This window comes from Myotis yumanensis, unplaced genomic scaffold (genome assembly GCF_028538775.1).
Source record: "Myotis yumanensis isolate MYYU_CA2020_CCGP unplaced genomic scaffold, mMyoYum1.0.hap1 SCAF_8, whole genome shotgun sequence".
In the NCBI taxonomy this organism is placed as follows: Eukaryota; Metazoa; Chordata; class Mammalia; order Chiroptera; family Vespertilionidae; genus Myotis; species Myotis yumanensis.
In genome coordinates, this window is record NW_027223759.1 from 46,347,931 (window position 1) to 46,375,702 (window position 27,772).

General features: G+C 43.2%; 1 protein-coding gene and 1 pseudogene across 1 annotated transcript in view; both read right to left on the reverse strand.

Moving 5' to 3' along the window:
- The window catches only part of MYO3B (myosin IIIB), a 356,539-nt gene that overhangs the window by 109,993 nt on the left and 218,774 nt on the right, over positions 1–27,772 (reverse strand). The window contains exons 25-26 of the mRNA XM_070423427.1: positions 18,978–19,089; positions 17,878–18,040 (exon numbers count right to left, since the gene is read on the reverse strand). Of these exons, the coding sequence (XP_070279528.1) occupies positions 17,878–18,040; positions 18,978–19,089 (275 nt within the window). The remainder of the gene's footprint in view (positions 1–17,877; positions 18,041–18,977; positions 19,090–27,772) is intronic.
- Positions 296–522, reverse strand: LOC139015652 (dolichyl-diphosphooligosaccharide--protein glycosyltransferase subunit TMEM258 pseudogene; annotated as a pseudogene).

Here is a 27,772-nt window from a genome sequence, read left to right on the forward strand (position 1 = left end):
ATTAGAATATATGGGCTCTCCGAACTTTCTCCTTTTTTATTTCCTCTAAAGAGATATTTTTCATCCTGTCCCTCACCCTCCTTCTGGGTGACTCTCCTACCTCAGGCATCACCTTTCCACGCCCAACCTGGTGACATAGTATCTTTCCATTTGTTTAAGGCCAGACTCTTTTTTTCTTTTTTTTTATGGTTACACATCTGCCTTCTTTTTGTGAGCAGCAGGCAGGACACTTCCAGCAATAGTACAAAAATTACTTTACAGGGATTCCGTGAAGCTGGCAGGAACTCTTGGGAGCTCATACGTAGATGCTAACCCAAATCAGCAGGAAGAGGACCCCACAACCATGAAGATGAGGAGCTCTTTGCCGATGTCCCAAGTATACTAGTACTTGGTGGAGGTGACCTCATAAATGAAGAACTAGGTGGTGAAGAACATGCCAGTGGCCAATAGTACCACGGTCAGATGGGGGAAGGCGGCTGGGTTCAGTGGGCTGGTGTATCTGCTCATGGTCTCGAGCTCCATTTTGCCAAGCACAGGGTAATCTGCTGCTCTGCCCCAGACTATTCTTTTTTTTGTTTTTTAAATATATTTTTATTGATTTCATAGAGGAAGGGAGAGGGAGACAGAGACAGAAACATCAATGATGAGAGAGAATCATTGATCGGTTGCCTCCTGCATGCCCCACACTGGGGATGGAGCCTACAACCCAGGCATGTACCCTGAATGGGAATTTAACCATGACCTTCAACCACTGAACCACACTGGCCAGGCCCCCAGACTACTCTTAACAAGACATGATCCCTACCCTCATGGAACTTGCATTCAAATGTATAAAATAAAACTAAAAAGAGATAACAGATGTGAAAGCACCCTGAAACTTTTAAGGTGGTGAACTGGGTAAACTAGTGTTCCCTCAAAATTCTTTTTTACCTGGAACCTCAGAAAGTTACCTTAGTTGGAAATGGGGACTTTGCAGATGTTAGTTTAAGATGAGGTCATACTACTGGATTAAGGTGGATCTTAAATCCAAAGATTAGTGTCCTTATAAGAAGTCCATGTGGCCCTGGCTGGTTTGGCTCAGTGGCTAGAGCGTCAGCCCAAGGACTGAAGGGTCCCAGGTTCAATTCCGGACAAGGGCACATACCTCAGTTGCAGGAGGCAACCAATTGATGTGTCTCTCTCACACAGATGTTTCTCTCTCCCTGTCTCTCCCCTTCCCTTTCACTCACTCTAAAAATCAATGGGAAAATATCCATTGAGGAATAACTACCACAACAACAAAGAAGTCCATGTGAAGACACAGAGGGACACAGGGAGAATGCAGGGGACAAAGGAAGCTGAGAGTGGAGTGATGGGCCTACAAGCCGAGGCATGCCAAAGATTGCCGGGAACCCCAGAAGCTAGGAGAGATGGAAAGAATTCTCTCAGAGTCTCCAGCAGAAACCCACCTTGATTTTGGAATTCTAGCCTCTTCAACTGTGAGAGAATACATTTCTGTTGTTTGAAACTAAAGAGTTTGGGGAAATTTGTTAATATAGCCATAGAGAACTAATATGAGGAGGGGAAGCTGACAGATATTAAGGACTGAAATAGAAAAGAAGAAGAAGATCAGGTATGTGCATTCAGAGTGATTTGGTAGAGGGGGTGGAGGGAGGGGGAGAAGAATTAGGACCAGGAGCTAGGGAAATAGCCATTATTTTTATTAACAAACACATATGTATGGATTATTAGGCCCCATGCTTTTTCCTAAGTCCTTTACGAAAATTAACTTGTCCAATCCTCATAGTAACTCTAAAAGGTAGAGACCACTATTATTCCCATTTCAGAGCTGCGGAAGCAGAGGCACAGGGAGGTTCGATGACTTGCCCAGGAGTTCACACAGCTAGAGAGTGGCAGTGCTAGGGTTCAAACTCAAGCCCTAAAATCTAAAATCCTAAATACCACATGGTGCAGCCCCACTTATTCAAACATTTAAAAATCATTAACTCCTACTCTCGTATTTTTTCCTTTATAAATGCAAGAAAAAAAATCAGACTTTCTTTCACTTGCCTGGAGGAGGCCCTGCCTGGCCTGGCCTGGCATGCGATGACCCACCAGAGGACAGACCCAACACTGTTGACCGCAGGGCCCCTGTCTGAGTAGATTTCCTGGTTAGAGATCTAGGCTGGGTAAGCTTTCCTGCCCTCATAATGGAGCTGGCAAAGGGTGCCCACTGTACCTGGCAGAGAAGGCGCATACAGATGAGGCACAAAGGCCCAGCCTTACCCTCCTAACTGCTGCTGGGGGATTGCACAAGGAGCCAGTGTGGTTTCTGGCTGGAGTGACAGCTGGTCAGCAGCCATCTTATCAGAACATAAAAGAGGCCAACTTGTGGGAGGCCCAACTGGCAAAAGCAGCATTGCAAAAGCAAAATTTTTCTTAAAGAATAGAATCTCATTGACATATTGCCCCCCTCAGCTGCATCATAAATCCTGGCTTCCACACGAAACAAATCTAGTAATTTCAGGCCTACGAGAGCATTTTTCCACTTTGATTCTCCATTACTTAACTTCAGTCGTTATCCCAGCCAAACTTTGAGTTCAAAGACAGTCCTGCCCGGTAATTGCTTTCTCGAACTTGGAAGCTAAGAGGAAGGTTTACCCTTATCCTAGAAATCAGCTTCTTGCCTGACCTGGAACAGCTCCATCTGGGGGAATCCCCTTCCCTTCATGCATCTAGGGACTGCTGCTCTCTTCTGACTCCCATCAGTTTAAGGTGGGATTGATTTCTTATAATTTATGCCCTGCCTGCTTCTAAAACGGATGAGGGAAGCTTCGTAGACCATTTGCTCCCTGCGGCTGTGTTAGTTGGCCCTGGCTGAGTCCTCTTTCAAGGCTCAGGCAGGTGTGTTGGTCCTGGTTCCATTTGAGACTCCTTCCTCCCCCTTCACTTTTTTAAAAGACTTTACTTTTTAGCTGTTTTAGGTTCACAACAGAAACTTCAGGGAAGGTTCAGAGGTTTTCCATATACCCTCTTTCCCCACATATGCATGGCCCCCATCCACCATTATCAACATCCCCCACCAGAGTGGTACATCGGTTACAAATTATGAACTTACATTGACATTTCACAATTACCCAAAGCCCATAACTTACACGAGGGTTAACTCTTGGTGTTATACATTCTATGGGTCAGCACAAATGCATAATGGCATGTATCCATCATGATGTATCATACAGAGTAGTTTCACTACCTGAAGTCCTCTGTGCTCCCTCTATTCATCCTTCCCTCCCTTCTAACCCCTGACAACCACTGATCCTTTTACTATCTCCATAGTTTTGCCTTTTCCAGAATGTCATATAGTTGGAATCACTCAGTCTGTAGCCTTTTCAGATTGGCTGCTTTCACTTAGTAATATGCATGTTAAGGCTCCTTTGGGTCTTTTCATGGCTTGATAGTTCATTTCTTTTTAGCACCGAATAATATTCCATTGTCTGGATCTACCACAATTTATTGCTCCATTAACCTACACAAGGACATCTTGATTGCTTCCAAATTTTGGCAATTATAAAGCTGCCTTAAACGTCTGTGTGCAGGTTTTTGTATGGGTAAATACCAAGAAGGGCAATTACTGGCTCCTATGATAAGAGTACGTTTAGTTTTCTAAGAAACTACACACTGTCTCCCAAAGTGGCTCGCCGTACCATTTTTCTTTCCCACCAGCAGTGGATGAGAGTTCCTCTTGCTTCACATCTTCACTAGCATTTGCTTTGTCAGTGTCCCAGATGTGGGCCATTCTAATAGGGGTCATATGGTATCTCGTGGTTTTAATTTGCATTACCCTGATAACAGATAATGTGGAATATCAAACTGTTTCCCTTTGTAGGGAGAAAAAATCAATTTTTATGTTGTTTTTATGACTACCCCAAAAGCATCTAGCAGAGTGTTCTGGACAGACAGGATGTTCAGAAAATGTTTCAGGGGAAGGACAGCTGATCAGGAGTTGGGCAGTCTGGACTGCAGGGAGGTAAGATCCCTAGCCTAGTTCTCAAGGTTACTATGGTAATTATAGGAATAAGGTGAGTGAAAGTGCTTTGAATAAAGTGTAAATTGCTCATACAGCTCTGGTTTCTTATAAAGCAAAGTTATTTCATTTTCTATAAGTTTTTCTGAAAAAGATAAAGATGTGAATGTCTACAGCAGCTTTATTCCTAATCACCAAGGACTGGGAACAAATGTTCTTTAACTGGTATATGGACAAAACTATGGTACCGCCATTCACTGGAATTCTGCTCAGCAATGAAAAAGAATAAACTGATAAACGCAACAACACCGATGAATCTCTAGAGCAATATGTTAAGTGAAAGAAGCCAGATGGAAAAGTCTACATACTATATGACTCCATTTCCATGACATTTTGGAAAAGGCAAAACTATAGGAGCAGAAAACTCATTAGTGGTCACCAGGAGGTGAGGGTGGGGGAGGGGGGGGGGAAGGGATGAATGACAAAAAGGTCATGAGGACTTTTCTTGTTCTTGATTGTGGAGGGGGGTTACCTGACTATATGTGTTCATCCAATTTTATCAAACTGTCTGAGTTTCTTCTCCTCAAACTGGAGAGATGCTGGAAAGCAGGATCCAATTGCTTCTAACCCACCGGGGAAAGAGTCTGTGGGGAGACCTTGCTGTGGACGAGGGAACCTTCACAGCCATTTGCATCATTGACCATAGCCGGTTTTGACACTAAGCACTTGGCTCAAAGTCTGTGAAATTAGCAGGATCTGGTTGCTTAGACATCTCAACCGTCACAACTTTATTGAGGAGAATGGCTACCAGCTGTCACCTCTGCCTCTGCCTCTGTGCTCGGCGATTCAGACGTCATGGCCACAGCAAATCAAGCCGTGATCCTGCTATGGCTCCTCGTGTTGGGGTTTGAACTACCAGCCAAAGGGCTGTCGCTCAGCTCTTATGCTGCCAATCACCCGTCACTGTGGGTTAAACGTGATAGGCACACCGAAATCTTCCAACTCTTCAGACATCTGAGAGGCGACTTGCTTTCCACACGAGCAGGCAGAAAATCTGGGTGATGTTTAGCTCCTGGATGTTAGAAGTTCTGACTTCGTGGAAAGGGTGAGGAGGGGACTTGCTCTTCTACAGGACAAGTTGCATAAGGGCCTCTAACAAGTGAGTGAAAAATGTGATGTCAGCAGCGTGCCACCTAAGTCTTAATAATTCTGTAGTCATTGAAAAATGTATCTGCACAAATGAATCAAGTTCTCAGCACAATGGAACACAGCACATCTCTTTCCAAAAAAACAAAACAAAACTACCCGAAACCTTTCACATGCCATTATTGCATTTGAATTTTTCCCTGTCAAATAAGCATAAATTAAGATTTGGAAACTTCTTTTTTATGAAGATTTTATTGCAACTGCATTTGAGACTTGGCAGGTACAATTTTTTTTTCTCTGAAAATGAGAGAAATAGTTTCATCTTTTTGAAGTTATAACATTATTATGCTCATCCTACAAGATTGACTTCTTTTTTCCCAGTGAAGTATATATTTAGAAAGGGAATGCAGAAAAGGAACTAGCATTTAGTTAATATCTGCCCTGTGTGGGTACTGTGCAGGAGGCTTTGCATATCTCTTCTGCTATCATCTTCAAAATTAGTCCTGAGAATTAGGCCTTAATGAGTCCCATTTTATAGTTGAGGAAACAGGCTTAGAAGTAATTTTCCCTAAACCAGACAAATGGTGGCATAGCCAGGATTTAAAGTCAATTGTTTTGACTGCAAAGTCCATGCTTAGGATGATATGTACAACTCTTCCCAATGCTTTGACTGGTACCCTATGTCCATGTGCCATATTCCAGATGGAAGCCAATAAAAGAGCATGATTGACTGAAAAAGCATTGGGTGACGACTCAGATGAAGACTCTGATAACAGTTCTTAAACTCACTCAACACATAAGGGGAAACAAGTTATTTAAACTTCTGTTTCATCTGTTAAAGCAGAAAACAAAATCTGTCTATATACAGGAGACTTTTAAGGTGTGGGGGGAAGGGGAATTTGATCATCTTGCCAGAGCACAGTTAATTTTTTCTGTAAATGTTTCTTTATCATGTGGATAAATAACTAATAAAGGTCATAAAATGTGCACATTTTATGATTTTATATTTTAAAAAACTTAAAAAGTAGAGGCCACTTGAGTATGTTGTTGACCATAATAATGTTGCCCCACTCAATGTTGAGGTGGTAAAGGTACCATTTTGCACACCACCTCTTTGCAGCCAGGTTTGGAGCTCCACGTGAGGTCTATCATGGAGAAATTTATTCCAAATTGAAGAATCTCTGGAATTTGAATCTAAGTCCTGGGGGTGCCAGCGCCTTAAGCACATTTCCATGCCGTGTCAGTATGACAGGCATCCGCAGACCTCAAGTCCACGATGGCTTTTCAGCTTCCTCTCTGTGCACCAGATAAACAGTACCCTGCCCTCCGGGGGTTTCCTTCTAACAGGGGCAATAATTTGATTTCACAGCAAAAGACACTCCTCTGCCTTCCAAGTCATTTCATGGTAAGAATTCTAGTGTGTGCGTCCCACCGAGGTTGGGCAGAGTCCATTTCTTGACAGAACCTTGAAGCCACAGGCCAGGCCTTTGCTCAGCTATAAGCCACTTCCTCTAAGCCATGCTTAGGGTCTCTCTGTAGGTGCTGATCCCATTCACAGACAAGGCATGTTTTCCTGAAGTACTTGTTCCAAGTTCCAAACATTTTCCTCCTCCAATCAGCCACAGCTCCTTAGAGTTAGAGAAACCCAGGCAGTGTGTGAGTGGATGAGCAGGACCCCTTGCATAAGCCTGAAGGAAACCCCGTTTTCTGTTAAACAAAAGTTTAGGAGACAGTGGAGCTAGTTTGCAGTTTACAACTCATCCCAAGCCCAGGGCACCAGCTAATTCATTTCCCTGGCTGTTTCTTCCTTCTTGCATGGATATGGCCTACCACGCCAGTAAAGGGCAGGCAGCTGGCTTCTGCCTGATGACCAGGAAAAGTTTGGAACCCGTCTTCTCTCGCATTTTGAGAAATTAAGCTTTTGCATGAAATGATGAGGAATCTTTCTAAAACAGAGAAATGAAATGAGTGGAGAAACAGTGAGATAGAGGCAGAATGACAAATAGAGACTCAGAAAGAAGTGATAGAGGGCATGACAGAGGGCCTGCTTGTTTTTCTTCTGTTTGTTCATTGTGGACCTTTTCCCTCATGGTACATTCGCTTGACCTCCCTCTACTGTTTGGTTTGTGATCAGCGATCTGCTTATGCACAGCTTCGTCAGAATGAAAAGTATCTACCATGATCATTGAGAAGCATGGGTCACTTCAATGCATATCCTCAGCTATATTTTATAATGATTTCAACTCTTTATTTTGCACTGGCATTTTAGAGACTCTCTTCCAATGAGTGTTGACATAATCTAGAGTGTCTGATTTATACAAACAGTACCTCTTCGAGGGAACACATGTTTTATAGCCGTCTGTATTGGAGATGGAAAATTTAAAGCCTCAGATTAAGTCCCATTGTTCACCATGGTAGCCCCAGCATAAAGTAGGTGCTTAGCAAATAGTAGCTGAATAAGAAAATGAAAGAAATTAATTTTCTAATTTAAAATATAGTTGCTCTGCATACCTCGGGATATTCCTGGAAATGTAGTTCTGGGAAATTGCTGCAACCACCTAGCTAGTCATTGCCCAGCCCCCAACGTGCTAAAGGCACCAGCCTTTAAAGTTAGAAAAGGCTAGGAGGCCTTGCACCGAAAGAGGTTTAAAAGTTCAGGCAGTTTTAAACACTAAAAACCTCATTCTCTCCTCCTGCAGGGCCAGGCTTCTAAAAGACGTTAAATAGCCTCTAAGTTGCCATCAGAAATTGTGCCCCAGGCAGCTGGAGCTTGTCTGGACCCGACGCTTGCTTTCTCCCTGGGAACCAGCATTTAAAGCAACTCCTATGGCTGGCGTCACATGAAGCGCCCAGCGGTTCCAGCTGCAGCCAGTTTAAAATGCCTGTTCACAGACTCCTGGAAGGCGCCCTCAGCCTTGGCAGAGGCCTTGGCAGAGTCATAGCTGACACTCTGAAAAGCACTTTCCCCTGAAGGGCATCAGAAAGAGAATGGCCATTGTTTCTTATAGCGCTATTGTTATCTTCTGAGAACATCTGTGTTGTTGAAAAGGCCAAGTTGGAGAGTAAATAGAAGTTGATCAGAGGACAGAGAGGAAGAGAAAAAACAACAGTGTCCACAGCACTGAAGCAATCAATGAACATGTACTGTAAACCAATGGGCTCTTCCTGCTCCTGGGGTGCTGGTGGTTGGGGTGGGGGGGAGGGCGGAAGGACGAAGGAAGAGCCTGCTCCTCCCTCCTCTGAGCAGACACTCTTTGAAATTCTGTTCCCAGCCCCTAGGGCTCCACTGTCACCTCCTCCGGGCATTTCCTCTGAGAGGGGCAGGCCCACGACTTTGCCCTCATTTAAAAAATGAATCTGGAATTAGAAAGGCAGTTTTAAAGCCAGTACTTTGGAAAAGTTAAAGAATGAGACATTGTAGCTCTTTTAAAAATTCCCCACAGGTTGTTTGTTTTGATAGTATTTACTGAGGAATGGATGCATTTTTACTTGAATAAATCTAGTTATATCCACTTTCTGAAACTTGAGTTCATTTTTAAAAGTAGATTAGTAATGGAATAATATATCTGTTAATTCTTACTTAGACTATTGTACACTAATATGTACAATCTTATTTTTCTGATTTAAAAGTGTATACTTTTAATTCTTCGGTGTTTAAAGGAAAATGTTTTTCCTATGACAAAAGCCTGTTATCACCATTAACCAAAAATAAAAATACATTATGCCACTTCTCACCAAGATGGCATCCAAAGTTGCTACCCCCCTGGGACCTCTCCCCTCCCCTCTGTCCCCCACCCTCGTAAGGAGACTGATAAACTATACTTTGGCTTGGGATCCTCAGCTCTCCCTCCCCGAGACCCCCGGCTCTCATAAAGGCCCTCTGTTGCAGCGCAGTGCTATACACATAGGAAATGTATGTGCCTGTGCCTAGGGTATGTTTTCCACTTGCTTTCTCTTCCAGCATTTGATCACTGGCTGGTGAACTGTTTGGGCCCGCAGAGATCTCTAGACCACCGGCTCTTGTATTTGTAAGGCATCTGTTTATTTTGAAAATGTAAATGCGGCCTACCTCAAAGACTGACAGGCAAGAAGTGACCCACTGAGCAAGGGGAGAGGTTGCCAATCTGGAGCCCAGTCCCTCCCTCTATCACACGGAGATCACTGGCTGTCAGAACCACTTCAGCAAGCTCCAGGAATCTGAGCAAAGGGCCCATGGTTAATACAAGCAGCAGCAGCAGCGTGTGTCCCCCTCTCTCATTCCCTCTCTCTTTCTTTTTTTTTCTCTCTCTCTCTCTCTCTCTCTCTCACACACACACACACACACACACACACACACACACACACACTGGCAAGGCAGATCACTTCTCACCTAATTTAAAGTGATAATGAGGTCGTTTACAAAAGAACGCTGAGTCTTTGAAATAGTGGCTTCTACACCAAGGGCTGCCTGGAGGAGGGCCCCATCACAGGGACACTGGCCGCTACAGTGGCAGCAGGGTCCTGGGGATGGATTCCCCAGAAAGCCCAAGAAGGTTAATGCCTGACTTTGATCTCTGTCAGGCATACCAGCAAGAATTAATTTACATTTCAGATGAAAAAGGTTGACAGCATGAAAAGGCATCTTGTTTCTGGTATGTGAATGTGCCGTAATAGATCGGGAATTCTGAAAGGAAGTTCTGAGGAAGCTAAAGGGATAAGCCGTGCGGCTGCTTTTATTGGGAAGGAGATGAAAGGAAAACAAATTTCAATATGCTCTGTAGTAACATGTAGGCCAAATGCTTCCTAAATTTCAAGGGCTGCTTTTAAAAGTACATAACATATCTTAGCAACGCCATTAACAAAGACTATGTGCCAGAACTTGAAATACAAACAAGCGCGTTCCACAGAATCAAAATTTCAAATAAAATGGTTTGTTGAAAAAATAATAAATTTGAGAATAACCTTAGAACACACCAGAAAAAGGTGTACTATGACAACATCCCCAGCCACTTCCTGCAGGCTTCAAAAGTAAGAGAATCTGCCCGGCCAGCGTGGCTCAGTGGTTGAATGTTGACCTATGAACCAGGAGGTCACGGTTTAATTCCTGGTCAGGGCACATGCCTAGGTTGCAGCTTGATCCCCAGTGAAGGGCATGCAGGAGGCAGCTGATCAATGATTCTTATCATTGATGTTACTCTCTCTCCCATCCTCTTTGAAATCAATTATATATACATACTAGAGGCCTGGTGCACAAAATTTGTGCACCTGTGGGGGTCCCTAAGTCCGGCCTGCACCCTCTCACAGTCTGGGAGCTCTTGGGGGATGTCCGATAGGGAGTGGGCCTAAGCCGTTGGACATCTTTAGTGCTGCCACAGAGGCAGGAGAGGTTCTCACCACCACTGCTGCACTCACCAGCCATGAGCCTGGATTCTGGCTGAGCACTGCTCCCCTTGTGGGAGCGCACTGACCACCTGTGTTGAGCATCTGCCCCCTGGTGGTCAGTGTGCATCATAGCAACCAGTCGTTCTGCAGTTTGGTCAATTTGCATATCAGCCTTTTATTATATACTAGAGGCCCAGTGCACAAAATTTGTGCACTGGCGGGGCTGGGGGTGCGGTGGTCCCAAAGCCTGGCCTGAGCCCTTTTGCAGTCCAGGACCCCTTGAGAAATGTCTGCCTGCTGGTTTTCTTCTGACTACTTTTAAGATGTTCTCTGCCTTTTTTTTTTGTAGTTTCCCTGTAATGCACCTAGGTATTAATTTTCTTTCTCCTCGCAGTCCTCACAGCCCAGGACCTGTCAGGGGATGTCTGCCTGCTCACAGTCTGGTACTCCTTGGGGGATGTCTGCCTGCTGGCTTAGGATCAGGCCTAAGCCAGCAGTTGGACATCCCTCTCGCAATCTGAGATCCCTTGCTCCTTACCACCCACCTGCTCGCCCCTTACTGCTTGGGTTGCTGCTCCTTAGTAGCAGGCTCCTTACTGCTTGAATCGCTGCTCCTTAGCGCTGCTGCAGAGGTGGAAGAGGCTCCTGCCACTGCTGCTGTGCTTGCCAGCTGTGAGCCCAACTTCTGGCTGAGCAGCATTCCCGCTGTGGGAGTGCACTGATCACCAGGGGCAGCTCCTGCGTTGAGCATCTGCCCTTGGTGGTCAGTGCGCATCATAGCAACCAGTTGTTCTGGTCATTCCAGCCTAACGGTCACTTAGGCTTTTATTATATAGATGATGAAGATAACTGCTTTTGCCATGTCAGGGGCCTGTTCTACTTGGAAATGTCCTTGTTGCAGGAAGAGGAGCTTGTAATGAGAGGATTACATTTGGGAAGAAAAGAACATGCTCCAAAGTAGAGCAGTTGGAATAATTGTTTCTCCTTTTAGATAAACACAACTGTGCTTCAAATCTGAAGATAAGGAAAACATTCTCAAGTAAAAATAAACTGCCCGTAAAATAGCAAATGTCGTTACTCTGCCCATGAATCTTTTCTGCTAATGCAACACCAGCACTTCAATTCCTGTTCATGGTGTTGGCTGAAAGGCATAGAGACACCGTCTGCATTTGCTCTCTGGCTGCCACACTCTACTTCCAAGAAGAAGAGGTGAGATTACTGTCATCCTTGAGTCTCCGTGCCTGTCTGAGCCCCTTCAGGCTACATTCATGAAAAATCCCAAAGCCACTTGATAAGTGGGAACACTGGCTGCCAGGTTAAGGAAGGGAGATGTTTGCAAAACCTAAAAAAAAAAAAAAAAGGAAAGGAAAGACAGGAAGGAAGGAAGCCCCTTAAAGAAATGTGTTCTCTCTGATTCCACAAAACAAAATTATCCTTCCATGGTACCCCTCCTGCAGGTGCTGCACTGGAGTAATGTAATCATGACTGTGCTGATACCACGGTGACAGAGACTTGACTTTGTATGCAGTGTTCACTTGGCAATAACAGAATGCAAATAGGTGTGGTAGGCAGTTAGCAGACGTGAGCAAAGCAAGGGCAATGGGCCAGGTACAGAAGGTCACCAGGGTGGTAAGCCCTGGGTGGGTGTCGAAGGGGCAAAACTGAGAAAACAAGGACCTAATCCCCAGGATGACCTTTCCTCCTTAGCACATGGCTGGTCATGCGGTTTAGACCCCTTGACCTTTCATATCGCTGGTCATGTGGTTTGGATCCTCTCTTGACTTTTCCTCCCTTGGCATATTGCTAGTCATGAGATAGACCCCCTTGGAGGAGGAACAAGGGCCTGAAGAGTGGCCTCATGTGACTTCCAAGTGGGCCCTTGCACACATAAGAATTAGAAAGTCTTTTCTATCAAAATTATAGTTTAGATACTAGAGGCCCAGTGCACAAAATTCGTGCATGGAGGAGAGGGTCCCCTCAGCCAAGCTTGCACGCTCTCCAATCCAGGACCCCTTGGGGGATGTCCGACTGCCAGTTTAGGCTCAATCCTCAGGATCAGGCCTAAACCGGCAGTCGGACATCCCTCTCACAATCTGGGACTGCTGGCTCCTAACTGCTCACCTGCCTGCCTGCCTGATCACCCCTAACTGCCCCCCCTGCCAGCCTGATCACCCCTAACTGCCTCTGCCTGCCGGCCTGATTGCCCCTAACTGCCCCCCCCCCCGCCCGCCCCCCGCCAGCCTGGTTGCCCTCAACTGCCACTGCCACCCCCCGCCAGTCTGGTCACCCCCAACTGTCCCCCTGTCATCCTGGTCACCCTCAACTGTCCCCTCCTGCAGGCCTGGGTTTGGTCATCCCTCACTAACCCCCCTGCCATCCTGGTTGCCCCACACAGCCTGCTATTCAGTAGTTTGGTCATCCCTCACTAACTCCTCTGCCGGTCTTGTCATCCCTTGCAGCCTGCTGTTTGGTCGTTACTGTTACTGTGATAGCGTCCTGGACAATAGCATATTCCTCTATTATTAGTATAGATTAACTCCATTTCCTTTTTATAACCTTTCATTTTGTACTCAAATCCACTCAGGCTTCCTTCCTGTAGGAGACAAAGACATAGTTTCGCACCACTTCCTGGCAGGCATTTGAAACTGCCCCCACCCTTGTTGCTCCACCCTCCTCAGGTTAGACATTCCCACCAGATTGTGAAACCACACCCTTAAGCCAATCAGGGTATGGTGCAGTGACATGTCAGGGACAAAAAGGAGAGTGGACTTCCCCTTCTTTGTGCTTGCCTGCCATATTGTTGCTGGGGCACTGCACTCGTCTGCAGAAGTTTCAAGCGTCTGTTTTATTCCCATGACATCAGTTAAGAGCATTCCTAACACACACTACTCCCTAAGCATTAACCCCTAGGGATAACATCTAGGCCTCAGTTGTGTTTTAGCTCCAGGCCCAGAAAATCAGCAAAAACAGATAAGTGATTCCATGGCTGACATCAGGACCAGCTGCATTGCCCAGTGTGGCTCAGTGGTTGAGTGTCAACCCATGAACCAAGAGGTCATGGTTAGATTCCCGGTCAGGGCACATGTCTGGGTTGTGGGCTCAATCCCCAGTGGGGTACGTGCAGGAGGCACCCAATGGATGATTCTCTCTCATCATTGATGTTTCTATCTCTCTTTCCCTCTCCCTTCCTCTCTGTGAAATCAATAAAAATATATTTTTAAAAAAGAAAAAAAAAATCAGCTGCATTGACAAATGACCCTCTGCTCTGGCACTGGCCAATCAGTAAAGACCATGAACCTGACACTGTTACCATAATACACTCGATATTAATGAGGGAAAGGAAGCAAAGGGTATGGGATACAATGCCTGTTTGTTTCACCAGGAAGCTACAGCTTCACACCCCAGGGAATTGCAGCATTGTCCCTCCAAGGGGATTAATACTCCTCCTCACCCCCCCCCCCCCGCTCCCCCCCTGCCCCCCCTGCCCTGCTCGGTACCTGATTGTTTGTGTGGGAGAGGGAAGCAGGGGGAGACAAGGACATGCCCGGTAAACTCAAAATGGACCATGGAGAGGTGCTTGACTCTAGAGGCCTGTTGGTCTAACTAGGAAAGAGATCATTGGACCCATCAGAAGCCCACAAAAATTTGGAAAGTTAATTGGCTAGTTTAAAAAAGTTCCTGGTTAAAACCCCTAGGAGAACAAAAAAGCTCTATCTCTTGCTTGGGACCCACACTTGCCCTGTTGGTTCCTGTTCTCTCCTGCCCAGGAACATGTGACCTGGGGCCTGAGACAGACTGTGTGGGCTCCCAAGGACTAGGAAGCAGAAACTGTGGGCATTGGCCTTTGCCTTGGCCCTGCAGAAGCCATGGTTGGATTTTTTCCATGGTGGATGGAGAGAGATGGGATACACCTGCAAAGCTGTGAGTAGTCTTTTGGGATCCTCCCTTGAGCCCACCCACACTTTTCCTCACCCCTTGGCCCAGGAAGTTCTCCTTGTCTCTCTCTTTCTCCTAAGCTCCAAGAGGCCTTCTTTTGCCTCTGTAACTTGTTTCCTGGGTGCATTTTTTCTATGGGTCACTTCTTCTACCTCTGTGACTTTCTAAATAAACTTTTTCTTATAGTTTGAGTCTGGGCTCTGAATTCTTTCTTAGCCAGAACTCAAGGATTGAGGTTGCTGAACCAAGGTCTAGTCCAGGGGTGGGCAAACTTTTTGACTCGAGGGCCACAATGGGTTCTTAAACTGGACCAGAGGGCCGGAACAAAAGCATGGATGGAGTGTTTGTGTGAACTAATATAAATTCAAAGTAAACATCATTACATAAAAGGGTACGGTCTTTTTTTTTTTTTTTTTAGTTTTATTCATTTCAAACGGGCCGGATCCGGCCCGCGGGCCGTAGTTTGCCCACGGCTGGTCTAGTCTGACTCCACTGGCCTACCACCTGGTACCATTTCAGCACCAACACAGGGAGCCCTCCAAATATGATCTTCAGAGAGGGAATATTTGATTTATGATCCTACATACTGGATTCAGTGGATCAACAATATATAAGCTCAAAGTTTATATTTTAAAACATATGTTGGGCTTAGGGCCAAACTGCAAGATCAGAAGTCAGCCCAGTCAGTATCCTCTCTTAAGGGGGACCAAGTGTGTGTGTGTGTGTGTGTGTGTGTGTGTGGTGGGAGGTGGACAAGTAAGGAACAAATGCACTTTGAATTGTCTTTCTTAAATTGCAACTAGAATCACATCCTTACTCCTGAGGCTTTGAAGTTGTAGAGCTTAGAAATCCTAGGGGATGGTGTTAAAAGTTACACACTTGCATTTAAATGACATCCTTTCCTCCCAAATATTTTGGTTTGGAATGAAGAAGTCCGGCTCCTACAGTGGCCTAAGAGAGTTCTGAGTATTCCTGGAGCCAGGTTCTGGGCAAGGACGCCCTGGAAACGGTTGTGGGCTATTTGATATAAAGGTTTGCTTCAGTCGTGGCATTATTTGAAACCCTACCCCTCTCCCTACCTCTGAGTCCACCGGACTGGCCACATTCTCATTCTGTCTCCCATGTCTTGAGTTCTGGGAGCTACTAGCGTGTTGGGGCCTGTTTTTTTCCAGTTCCTCAATTAGGCTTGTACAGCTTCAAATGACAGAGGAAACCCAGCCCGGTAGCCACTGTGGATACTGCCACTTGCAAAAGAGCAGAGTGACCTGGGAACCAAGGACGGAACTGATGAGCCAGGAACCAGAGCTCACAGCGCTCAGGTAGCCATAGCCACGCTGCCACCTCGTGCTCACCCTAGGGATCCAGAAGACCACTTTAGGCACATAACGGCCTGGGGGAAGAAAACTCCGTCTGCTGGGAAAGTTCCTGAGCTATTCCTATCTCTGTGATGCCTAGACATAGGTCTGGCATATACAGGGGGGCCTTGACTTACGAGTGTCCTGACTAACGAGTTTTTTGAGATACCAGCTGTCTCTGGGCCAATTTTTTGCATTGAGTTGATAGAGTAATTTGAGTTAACGAGCTCCTTAACGAGCTCGGTCTCAGAACGAATTAAACTCGTAAGTCAAGGCCCCACTGTAGTCAGAGAATTCCAAGGTCAGAAGGCACCTTCCTGACCTTTTTAGCCGTTCCTCTCATTTCACAGATGAGGGCCATGAGCCTCCAAGAGGGGAGGGATTTGTTCTGTTGCCGGGTATGCGGAGTTAACTCTATGCAAACTGCCTGTGTCCCAGTGCTGGCTCTGCCACTGACTAGCCGTGTGATCCTGGACACGTTACTTCACTTCTCTGCACCTTGGTTGCCCCCTCTGTTGAAATAGAGTGAATCTAAGAGTACCTACTCAGAGCATCCTTAGGCAAGTGTGGCACACAGCAAATGCTCACAAGGGTCATTCTCATCACCGCCACACACGGGGTGTGTCAGACACAGCACAAAAAACCCTCCCTGGAATTCTTGACGCCTATGCCAATGCTCCTGAATTATTAACCTCGCAGCTTTCCTAAACTCATATGAACTTAATCACTGAATATTTCCAAGTGGATGCTATGAAAATGATGTTTTAATTACCTGCTTCAATATGAACAGCAGACTCACTCCTTCTGTTGCTTATTTTCTTAAATTTCCTCCGAGCATCATATCCTCTCCAGGCTAAAAATATAAAACCATGTGCTAGGAATGACATTAATTTAAGCACGTGCCAGAGAATTGATATAAGCTGTTTTCCTCCAATCTATTACCCCTCTCCTCCTCCCTCACTGAACAAAATCAGCAGAGATACGTGAGCAGGGATGGGGAAGGGGGCCTCTCTGTACTCTCAGCTTGGCCTCTAAGATGCTTCTGAGGAGGAGTTATTTTCATTCAGGCAGAGTTTCCAGAACATTCTGGATTCCATGTATGCATGACTAGGGACCCCTATCCCAGGTGAGGGGGTCCTCTGTCCTTCCATCCCTTGGAGGAAGCTCTGTCTTCAGGCTTTGGGGGTGGGAAACAGAACCATGTGACCTGCTCCATCTTTGTTATTGGAAGGGAGGTATAGACATGAAAGTTGAAGGAGAGGATAATAAAGAGGAGAATTAAGGGGAATCATTAGCAGCACAACACTGGCATTGGATGAGAGAAAGAGAAGGTACTCGCCGCCGCTGTGCTGAGTCCTTTAGTCAGAGACCTGGGACATTAGGGCGCGCACCAGGAGCATGACTGCCTCTCCTCGGTGCTCCCCCAGACTGTCCCAGCTCTCCGTGCTGCAGAGCGAGGTCAGGAAGTCCAGAGTGAACATTATGAGAGCAAGAAGGAGATGCTCTGCTATGTTCAAGACGGGCTGGGGCTCTCACAACCACTCACCAAGAGCACAGGAGTCAAATGCTGTTTGTAACAGAAATACACACAGGTATGCAAAGAGGCACTGACTGGCTGGGCATGTGAAAGGGCCTAGTGATCTGTTCCCTCAGTTTCCAAGCCCTGTGTGGGCTAGAAAAGCCTTCTGAAGTGGCATTAGAAATTCAGACGCTGAAAACCTGTTAACAGACCTGAAGTATAAATTATGTCAGTCATCCGGGAGCTGGGACACATGTCTGCATGTCTGTGTGATTTGGATTTTAACCTCCGTCCACTTCATAATGTCTTGCCACTCGTCACAGTGTGTTGTGACAGCTTGTTTGGCTATCTGGAGGTCAGGGAGCATGGCACTCTTGCTATTGCTATTTCCCCAGCAACTAGCACAGGACCTGGCCTGTAGGATACACTGGATAAAGATTTGCTGAGGCAAGGAAGGAAGGTAGAAAGGAAGAAAGAAGGGAAGGAGGGGAGGGAGGAAGAAAAGGAACCACTGAGAACCAGTACTTAATGAAATGCCAAGATTCAGAACCATTTACCTGACTGGATGGCAGTGGCCCCCTTCTCTCTCTTCTCTCTGACTCTTTTGTATCTCCTGGCTCCAAGCCACCCCTTGGCATATGCCTGCAGCACAACCACTCTGCCTATTACTTCTCGCAGCAGCAAATTTAACTGCTCAACATGGTAATATTTGAGAAAAACCTGAAACGAGACATTAGTTTTGGCATTATATATGGGCTTCCAAACAGATATCCACTCTATTTCAGCATGTACATATTAAAAGCATTATCTAAATAAAGTTTACAGTGACTTGATTTATGCTAATACTATGAACTTCTTGGAAGCAAATACAATTCCACTTCTAAGGCTGAGCCCATCTGTGATTATGGATACAAACATACGATGAAGTTGATAGGGCTTTAGGAGATCCCAACTCTTCTCCAAGCCTGCCTCATTTCTGCCATGAATTCCCTTTTCTCAGCTCGATCTCTAGTCTCTTTCCCCACAGCCTCTACTGGAGGTGCTACCCAACAGAACTGACCCCAAGCCAACAGAAGTTCCCAGGGAGAGGGACCTAGATGACCCACAGGGATCTAATTTATGCCAGGAGCAGGAGTGTTGCCATCAACACTTAGGCTAAGACTGGCTTTGCATGGCAATTCAGAATGGGCCATAAAAACCTGGAATCCTGCAGGGATGTGAAGTTCTCCCAAGTGAAAAGCTGCATACGATGAGACTGATAATTAGGGTATGCAATAAATAACACAACAAGAGTCTAATGAAAAATCAACAAAACTATGAAAGATACTCATTATTGTCATTAATATGATTGGTGTATTTGCATGCAGTGCTGAAATAAGTAGCATTGGAAAAAAGGGACATTTTAAAATAAACTTGAAGATCTCATTCTAGAAATGCTAAGTGGCTCTCAGATGACATGCCGACCGGCGGCACACCCTCCTCCTCTGGTCCTTGAGGTCCTGGGACTCTTGACCCAAGACCAGCGAAGATCGTTGTTAGGTTGGGGCCTTATCTGCTAAGCTACACAATTTACAGGGCCATTCATATCACTGGCAAGAGACGCGGGTATGTAATATAGCATCACAGGTGACAATGTGAACAATAAAGAAAGAACTACCTTTGTTTTTCCAAGCACCCAGTGATCTAATCTGGACTTTTCCAAGATAGCAACACAACTCTCTTTGCTAGCAAGAGGTGTCTGATGTGCTCTGAATGCCAAGTAATAATACCTACAAAATAAAAGAGTAAGATAAAGCATTTTTAGTCTTCATTTCACTTAGTATAGTAGAATTGCTCTGGGCCCGTGGACATGCTTTGTTTTTTAATAGTATATAATTCTTGAGCACTGATATCAATGTACTAGATAGTGAAAGATATACAACTTATGCTTATTGGCTCTTACCTACTTTCATATTTTCTGCTATGTGCATTCCCCTTTTAATATTACTTTGTAATTCATATTGAATGCATATATGACATCTTTTGCATGAAACCCAAAGTATTAATCCTCATAGAAAGCTGAAGTTTAGATAGCTCTTCCAGTGAAAATTATCATATAAAATATTAGCATTACTATTGTTTTTTGATTTTTTAAAAATATATTTTATTGATTTTTTACAGAGAGGAAGGGAGAGAGATAGAGAGTTAGAAACATCGATGAGAGAGAAACATCGATCAGCTGCCTCCTGCACATCTCCTACTGGGGATGTGCCCACAACCCAGGTACATGCCCTTGACCGGAATCGAACCCGGGACCTTTTAGTCCATAGGCCAATGCTCTATCCATTGAGCCAAACCGGTTTCGGCTAGCATTACTATTATAAAAATAATTTGTAAGAAGAGGGGAAATCTGCTGATTGAAATATCCAAACTAAGTGTCATACTCATCTGGGTAAGATTTGGAAAACATAACCTCTGAATATTAAAAAAAAAGAAAATCAGTTAAACATTACATAGTAAATATTCATTACATATTTTATGAAGAAAGACCTGTACAGACTGAAAAAAAAATGATTTTCATAGAGATATCTATATGACCAAGATAATTAAATTTTTATTTTGTTTTACTAGTGCCACAAACTTGCCAGTGGTAACTTATTTGTTTGGTCCAAAATAATGCTCTAGTTTTCTTTCCTAGGACTTGTTGCTAAACATCAAAAGACATCTTTGAACTGTACATTTGATCAGATTGTTAGTTTTTTCTGTTGAGAACCTTTGAATAAAAAACATCTAAAATATTTTTAAATTGTAATCCTATTGTAACCATGCAAAAACTTCATTTCTTTAATCTGACCTTTTCACCTTCTTTCCTTTGATTGAAACTGGCCTTATCCAGCCTATGAGGACCTTGCCTCACTCACCTCCCTCCCTTGCATGTCCACTCCCTTAATCATCAATCCCTCAGACAATGGGGTTCTGGTCAGCAACAAATAATCTTAGGAACAAAGCCCCAGGCATGCTGAACACAGTGACACAGTTTCAGTCAAACTAAAGATAACATCCAGGCCTCAGTTGTATTTCAGCTCTACACCCAATGGGAACGACCCCACTAATCACACCCTTGGGAAACCAGATAGTGTGATGCCATGGTTGACATCAGGACCAGATGCAATGACCAACTACCCCTATCCTAGCACCGGCCATTCAATAGAGACCATGACCCTAATCATGATCCTAACCCCCTTTAGTCACTAAGATTAATGATTTCCCCCCTATATCCCAAACCCTAGAAGCTACCAGAGAGCCAGGTCTTACAGTATTAGCTCACCTGTGACTCTGGGTTTGGTGCCATTTCCTTAAATAAACCTTTACTTTCTTTGCAGGAAGCTCCAGTTCACATTTGATTGGGCTTTGACACCCACAGGTGGACAAACCCCTTTAGTTTGGTGACACCATTGTATAAAGTTTGACTATGCTTTGAAAAGTCCATCTGAAGCAAACAGCAAAAGTGGTCATAGCCTAATACTACTGACTCTGTCTGCTGAGCCACACATCTGTCTCAAGGTGTAGAGTAGGTATGGTCTCCTGATACAATCACCAAAAACACATTTGTCTCTTGAATTACTTATTTTAATAAACTTCCATATTTTCAGATAAAGGAGTTTCTGGGTAGAGTCAAAGAACACCAACAAAAGGGTTTTCTCTCTCCTTTTCTTTATTCTTCCCATTTAAAAAAAAAACGATAAACTAATATATTATCCATTTAGAAAAACTTTATCTCAGTTTTTTTTTTTTAAAACGTTCAAGGATCCTTTCTCTGCTCTTTGCTGCCATCTATAATTAAATTCAACACCTTGGAAGCATAAAAAATAAACTTAATTTCCTTGTCAAAGGATTGTCCTGCCATTTCTCAGACCAAGCTGATATGTTTTTTTGGACTTACTTTTAAATACAGAGCCATTTTTACTTATTAAAAAAATCACCAAAATATTAAAAAAATGTCCCTTCCTCCTACCAAACATTTCCATATCTGTTTATGGAAAAATAAACATATCCAATGAGCACTTGAGTCATTTAACTTTATCTTTGTGCTACAAGATTATTTTGCAAGTTAGGATATAATGCTGAATTTGCTGGAAACATTTGCATTCAGAATCCTGGGAATGTATCCAAGTCTCTGAGTCTGTGTTTTCACCTTGAGGGGAGGCAGTGCTCTCTCAGAACCCCGGAACGGTGGGCAGGCCCATGGCAGATCATTTAGCCAAGCCCAGGAGGTGTCTTGTGGAGCTAAGGGGAGGAAGGATAACCAGGGGTCAAGTTCAGGCCCTTCTGGGCAGGTCATGGCATCAGCACAACTCTTCAGTCCCTACTTCTCCAGGACTGTAGTTTTAGTCATGGCCTCTCTCACTTGGCTTTGGCAGAAACAAAGAGACTGTCCTGGAGCACATGGGGATGGTGGGAATAGATGGCAAATCTGTATGGGGTGAATGTCTAGGGAAAGCTGAAGTACAGATAGCTTAAGGTGAAAAGATCAGTGGTAAAACCAGGACTTCTACACTTTTTCCATTAGGCCTGGCCACTTAAAACATGGGCATGCTTGGCTTTGATCAGCCCTGGCTTGCTCATGATGACTGCTCAATACTACTGGTGGTGAAGTATTTACCGAGAACCTAACGAATCACCAGCACTCCCAGGGATATAAGAGGAATGCAAGATATGTTTCAGCTTTTGAATTAAGGATTTGTATATATTTTTATCCTCACCCGAGGATATGTTTTTATTGATTTGAGAGAGTGAGAAAGGAAGAAAGGGAGGGAGAGGGAGGGAGAAACATGGATGTGAGAGAGAAATATTGATTGATTGCCTCCCGCAGGTGCCCCAACCTCGGTATGTGCCCTAACTGGGAATCGAACTCACTACTGAGATGATGCTCCAACTAACTGAGCCACCCAGCCAAGGCTAGGATTTATACATTTTTTAGGTATCTGAAGATAATTCTTAGCAATTTATAATTTCTAAATAGGCAGAATACATCCTGAACTAACATAAATATTAGAACTTAGACTTTTAGTTCTTCAACCCAAATCTCTTAATTTAGTATGATGATAATATTCATATCTGGCTTATGATGGTAATGAATATGGGTAATGGTTCTGCAAAGAGGTGAGGGTTTCAAAAGATACTGAAGAAATGTAAGTGACAGCTCTAATAGTAACCAGGTCAGAAAAGTATAATATGTTTCTTCCACAGATTATTTTTGGATTCTAGCAGGTACCCTGGTAAAAAACAAACAAACAAAACACTTGGCTGAGCTCCTGTGTTCTTCAGTGTAAGGATGAAACTGAAAAGAACCAAGATAAAAGGTCTGTCAGCAAGGGGGGTCTTTTTGGGAGGCCCATTGTTGAAACAGCTTGATGAATTAAATGAGCAGGAGATATGCATAACAGCAAAATCACAAGTGTAGAGGTTTGTCTGGGGTCTGGACAATTGAGAGCATTGCAAAGATCAGTTCTGCCTTGAGCTGCCTGTTGTGAGTAAAATTTACCTTGCAGATTAGAGTCTGAGCTCTAAGTTAAGAAGACCTCTGTTTCTAACCGTCAGTAAGTTAATTTCATCTCTGTATCCAAATTCCCACAAGGGGAATGAGATCCAGATAAATGCTTTTTATGTAACTCTTTTGGAGGGAAGAGAAGGAAAATCTGGTCAAATATATTTTTTCTTAGAACACTTGCTCTGAATACAACACGTTGCGTGCAATGTCAAGGAGTCACATAACTCCTGATGGTCCTCCCAAGACCTAATGAACCTTTCCTGCTTTAAAACTCTAAAGAAGGTGCTACATTTCCCAAGGTTTCATCTTATTAAAACATATAAGTAATCAAAATAGTAAATATCCAGTTTAAAACTATCTCTATTAAAATATTATTTTGTTTTCTGCTTAAAATGTTTATTATAGGATCTTCAAGAGAGAGTTTGAAAGTGTAACAGGCAAAAGAAGTTTGTAGTCTTAGTAAAAGCAACAGATTAGAAATACATTCTCCTGCACTTATTTTTCTTTTCTATTTTCCCATCCCTTCCTCTTTGGCAACCATCAGCTTGTTCTCTGTGTCTATAAGTCTGTTTCTGTTTTGTTTATTGTTTTGTGTTTTTTGGTGTGTTTTTTTTTAGATTCTACATGTAAGTGAAATATATGGTATTGTCTTTTTCTGACTTATTTCACTTAGTATAATACCCTTTGGGTCCATCCATGGTGTCGCAAATGGAAAGATTTCTTTTTTTATTGCTGAGAAATTGAGAAATATTCATAGATAGAGATAGAGTTAGATATAGATAGATATATTGCATCATATTTATCCATTCAGCTATCTATGGACACATATGTTGCTTTCATCCTGCATTTAAATAATAGAACCACAAACTGGAAGGATCTATGAGTTCTAGGATATATTAATTTTCTATTGCTGTAAAACAATTACTCCAAAATTAATGGCTTAAAAATACCAACATTTGTCATTTTATAGTTTCGGAGGGTCAGAAATTCAGGAGTAGCCCTAGCCAATTTGGCTCAGTGGTTAGAGGGTCAGGCTGTGGATTCATGGGTTATGGGTTCAGTTCTGGTCAAGGGCATGTACTTTGTTTGCAGGCTTTGTTTGGGGTTGAAATAAGTGCAATAAAAAACAACAGATCAGATGGACATGGGCACTGGGGTGGTGGGAGCTTGTCCTGGGCTTTGGGAGTGGTCAGAGGAAGGGGGGTCAATCAGGGGAAAGGAGACATATGTAATACTTTAAACAAAAAATAAATAAAATAGGAGAATTTTAGAACTGAAAAAAAGTCTCAGAATAAAATGACCTAAATCTCTAAAATAAATAAATAAATAAATTATATAAATAAATAATAAATCAGAGTGGGTGGAGGTAATGAATATATTTTGGGGTGTCTTTTGGCAGACAGTCTTTAACAACCAGGATAGAGAACAGAACTCAAGCCATGTTATATGAGGAACTGATGAAGCTGTTGGGTGCATTGAGTTTAGAAACAAAAGGAGTTTAGTCTAGTAGGGTAGGGAAAAAAAGTTTTCCTTGAGCCTCTTAGGATCACTGATTGGGTCTGAAAATTAGAAGCCTGACAAAGACAGATTTATAGGAGAAAAGCATACAAATTTGTTCAATATAAGTTATCTGTGACACAGGAGCCTTTGTAAGGAAATGAACACCAGAAGAAATGATTAAACCTGAATGTTTTCATGCTAGGTTTGATGAAGAGTAAAGAGTTATGGAAAGATCTGATGGAACAAAAAGTATGAGCTAAGTATAGTTAACTGGGGGAAACTTAAAAGACTTGTCCATTCAGATTCCTCTCTGTCTCCTTTTCTTTGGAGACCAGGATGTTTGTCCTCCGGGTAGAGGGAAGCCACCCCTCACATGAGGGTTTTATGATCTGCTTCAGAAGAAGGTCAGAAAGTCCTTCCTGCACATGCCATTTCTCAAATTCCTCCGGCCTGAAATACTCAATATGCCAAGGTGTCATAGTGTGGGGTAGTTTGTCCTGAACCCTGTTAGTCTCTTAAACTGTCATGTGCAGACCACCCGCATCAGATTCACCTGAAGATTTCATAAAAGATGTGGATTCCTGGGCCACACTCTAGACACAGAATCACAATCTCTGCAATGAGAGGTAGAAATCTATATTTTAATAAGCTCCTGTGCTGATTTGGATGTGCTATAGAGCTTGAGAACCATTGACTTAGGAAAACACTATAATTGACTGCCATTAAGTAGAGAAGAAAGATGATTTATTCTTTAAAGCCCAGAGGATAGAACTGGGATGGATGCATAAGAGCTTCTGAAGGATGGTTTGGGTCAAGGTTAGGAGGATCATTGTTGTGATTAGACATCTAAAAATATGGAATGGCCTCCCTCAGGAGCCAAAGAATGAATTCCTAGATTCTGGAACTGTTCAGTGGTAAGTGGATTGACAAGGTCAAGAATGTTGCTGAAGCAATTCTAGTTTTAGCTAGGTAGTTGAACTGAATGACCTTTTAAGATTCTTTCCAACAATGATGCTATGCTGACTTGCCCCTTGGCCTAAAAAATTGCTTCTGTGGTTTGTAAAACTGATTTCTCTCATTAACCGAATACTGTTACTGCGACAAGTCTTGGGTTATGTCATTATACTTGGATAAGTTGGGAGACTTAAAAAAATTTGCCTAGATGGTCTGATTGGGGCTCTTGGAATCTCAACAGTGATCTTTTTCACAGTCTGTTCTCCTCAACATACACCTAGAACAGTGGCTCTGGATTGGCAGTACCAACAGCACCTGAAACTTGCACACACACACCCCTGCTGAATCAGAAACTCTGGCGGGTGTGGCTCAGCAATCTGTTTTAACAAGCTCTCCAGGGGATTCCTGTGCATGAAGAACCACTGACTGAGAGAAACAGAATCCCAGGGAAGGGAAGTGACGCCTACAGTGACACAGTCTAGCTGGGAAAGAAACTGGCTCCCATGTCTCTCCATCATCTTTTTTCCTTGTTAGGTCCAAATGACCTTCGGCAGAACATTACTTTCCCTTGGGAAGGTCAATTGTTCAAAATCCACTCTTAAGAAATTCTCAAACACATTTAATATTTTGTTTATTGAGTATTGATAAACAATTGGACACAGTGTCAATATCTGCAGTAGAGGAATGGCTAAATGAATATCACTGATTTCAATGAGGGAGTTAAAAGGAATGTATTAGAGCTATGGATTTATCTCTACTACATATTGTTAAATAGAAAAGCAAGTTGCCAAATGGTACAAAATGTGATTCAAGTTAAGCTAAAAAAGCAAGGGTTTGGTTTTTTGTTTTTTTTTGTGTGTGTGTGTGTGTGTGTGTGTGTGTGTGTGTGTGTGTATGTGTGTATTCTGAAAGGGTAAAACTACCAAAGAATAACAGTGGCTACCGAAACCGGTTTGGCTCAGTGGATAGAGCGTTGGCCTGCGGACTGAGGGGTCCCAGGTTCGATTCCAGTCAGGGGCATGTACCTGGGTTGTGGGCACGTCCCCAGTGGGAGATGTGCAGGAGGCGGCTGATCGATGTTTCTCTCTCATCGATGTTTCTAACTCTCTATCTCTCTCCCTTCCTCTCTGTAAAAAATCAATAAAATATATTTTTTTAAAAAAAGAATAACAGTGGCTATTCTAGAGAGGGGCCATGATGAGAGCAGGATGCTGGGAAATGAAATTAGGGGTGCAGAAAGACTTTAGTCTTATAGGTAATATTTAAAAATTTTAGAGGAGCCCAGCCAGGTGGCTTAGCTGGTTGGAGTGTTGTTCTGTTCGCCAAAAAGTTGCAGTTTGATTCCCGGTCAGGGTGTATATGGAAGGCAACCAATTGATTTTTTTCTCTTTTCTTTTCTCTCTCTCTCTCTCTCTCTCTCTCTCTCTAATCAATGAACACATCCTTGGTTAAGGATTTAAAAATAAATAAATACATTTTAGAAGAAATGGTTTTCATTATTTTTTAATTAAAAGTTAATTTCAAACATTAAATAAATTGTTATAGTTTAATTACAATGGGCCCAAATCCTGGTAAAAGAATCATGTAGTTACTAATCTGATTGATATCACTTGCATCTAAGTAGAAATGCCCCCAGTTATATGGCAAAGTGTTAATCCTTTTCTAGTTTAGAATATCCCTTGAGGGACCCTCAATCTACATCAGTGACCACCCAGACTGTCTACTCAGATACCCAGGACCATTATCGGAACAATTCAATCCATATAAATAATTTTCTCCTATGTAGATAAAAGAGGGAACTAAGCTATTTTGCCTTGGACCATTTGATAATTACCCCCAATTGCCCACTTCCCTTTAGTGTGTATAAAAATCCAGATTTAGTTTATTAAGTTCTTTCTCAGATTTACCGTAAGCCCCTTTATTTTAATTTTCCCCCTTCATGTTTGGCCTTCAGTAAAGATAGAACAGCTGGCCACCATCTGCTACCAAAAAAAGAAAAAAGCCATTATATACTTAGGAAGACCTCTAAATTTGGGCCTTGGAATCAGAAGTCACAATATATTATCCTGATATCTTTTCTTTTCTTTTTTAATTCTGATCTTTTATTACGATCTATATTAAATAGTGAAAGTCCTGAGGTCGTAAATTCTTTCTAATTCAGTTCTACTCGTACAGCAGCCCGCACACACAATAGGCACTTAATAAATATTTCTGATGCTGATGCCTGCTCAGAAGCTTTAGGGAGGCCTTCTAAAGAAAAAAAGCACTGGGAATTAGAGATTGAGGTTGAGTGTATTCACAAATTAATTGATAATAAAAAGTTAAACATTAAACTGATTATTCTGTTTTACTACTGACAAAATTATTAATGTATATTTTTTCTGAATGAATTCTACAGCTTGATTTCTCAATTAATATTGGATTTGTTTAACTGTCTCATTTATTTATTTTGGGGATGGGCTTTGAAA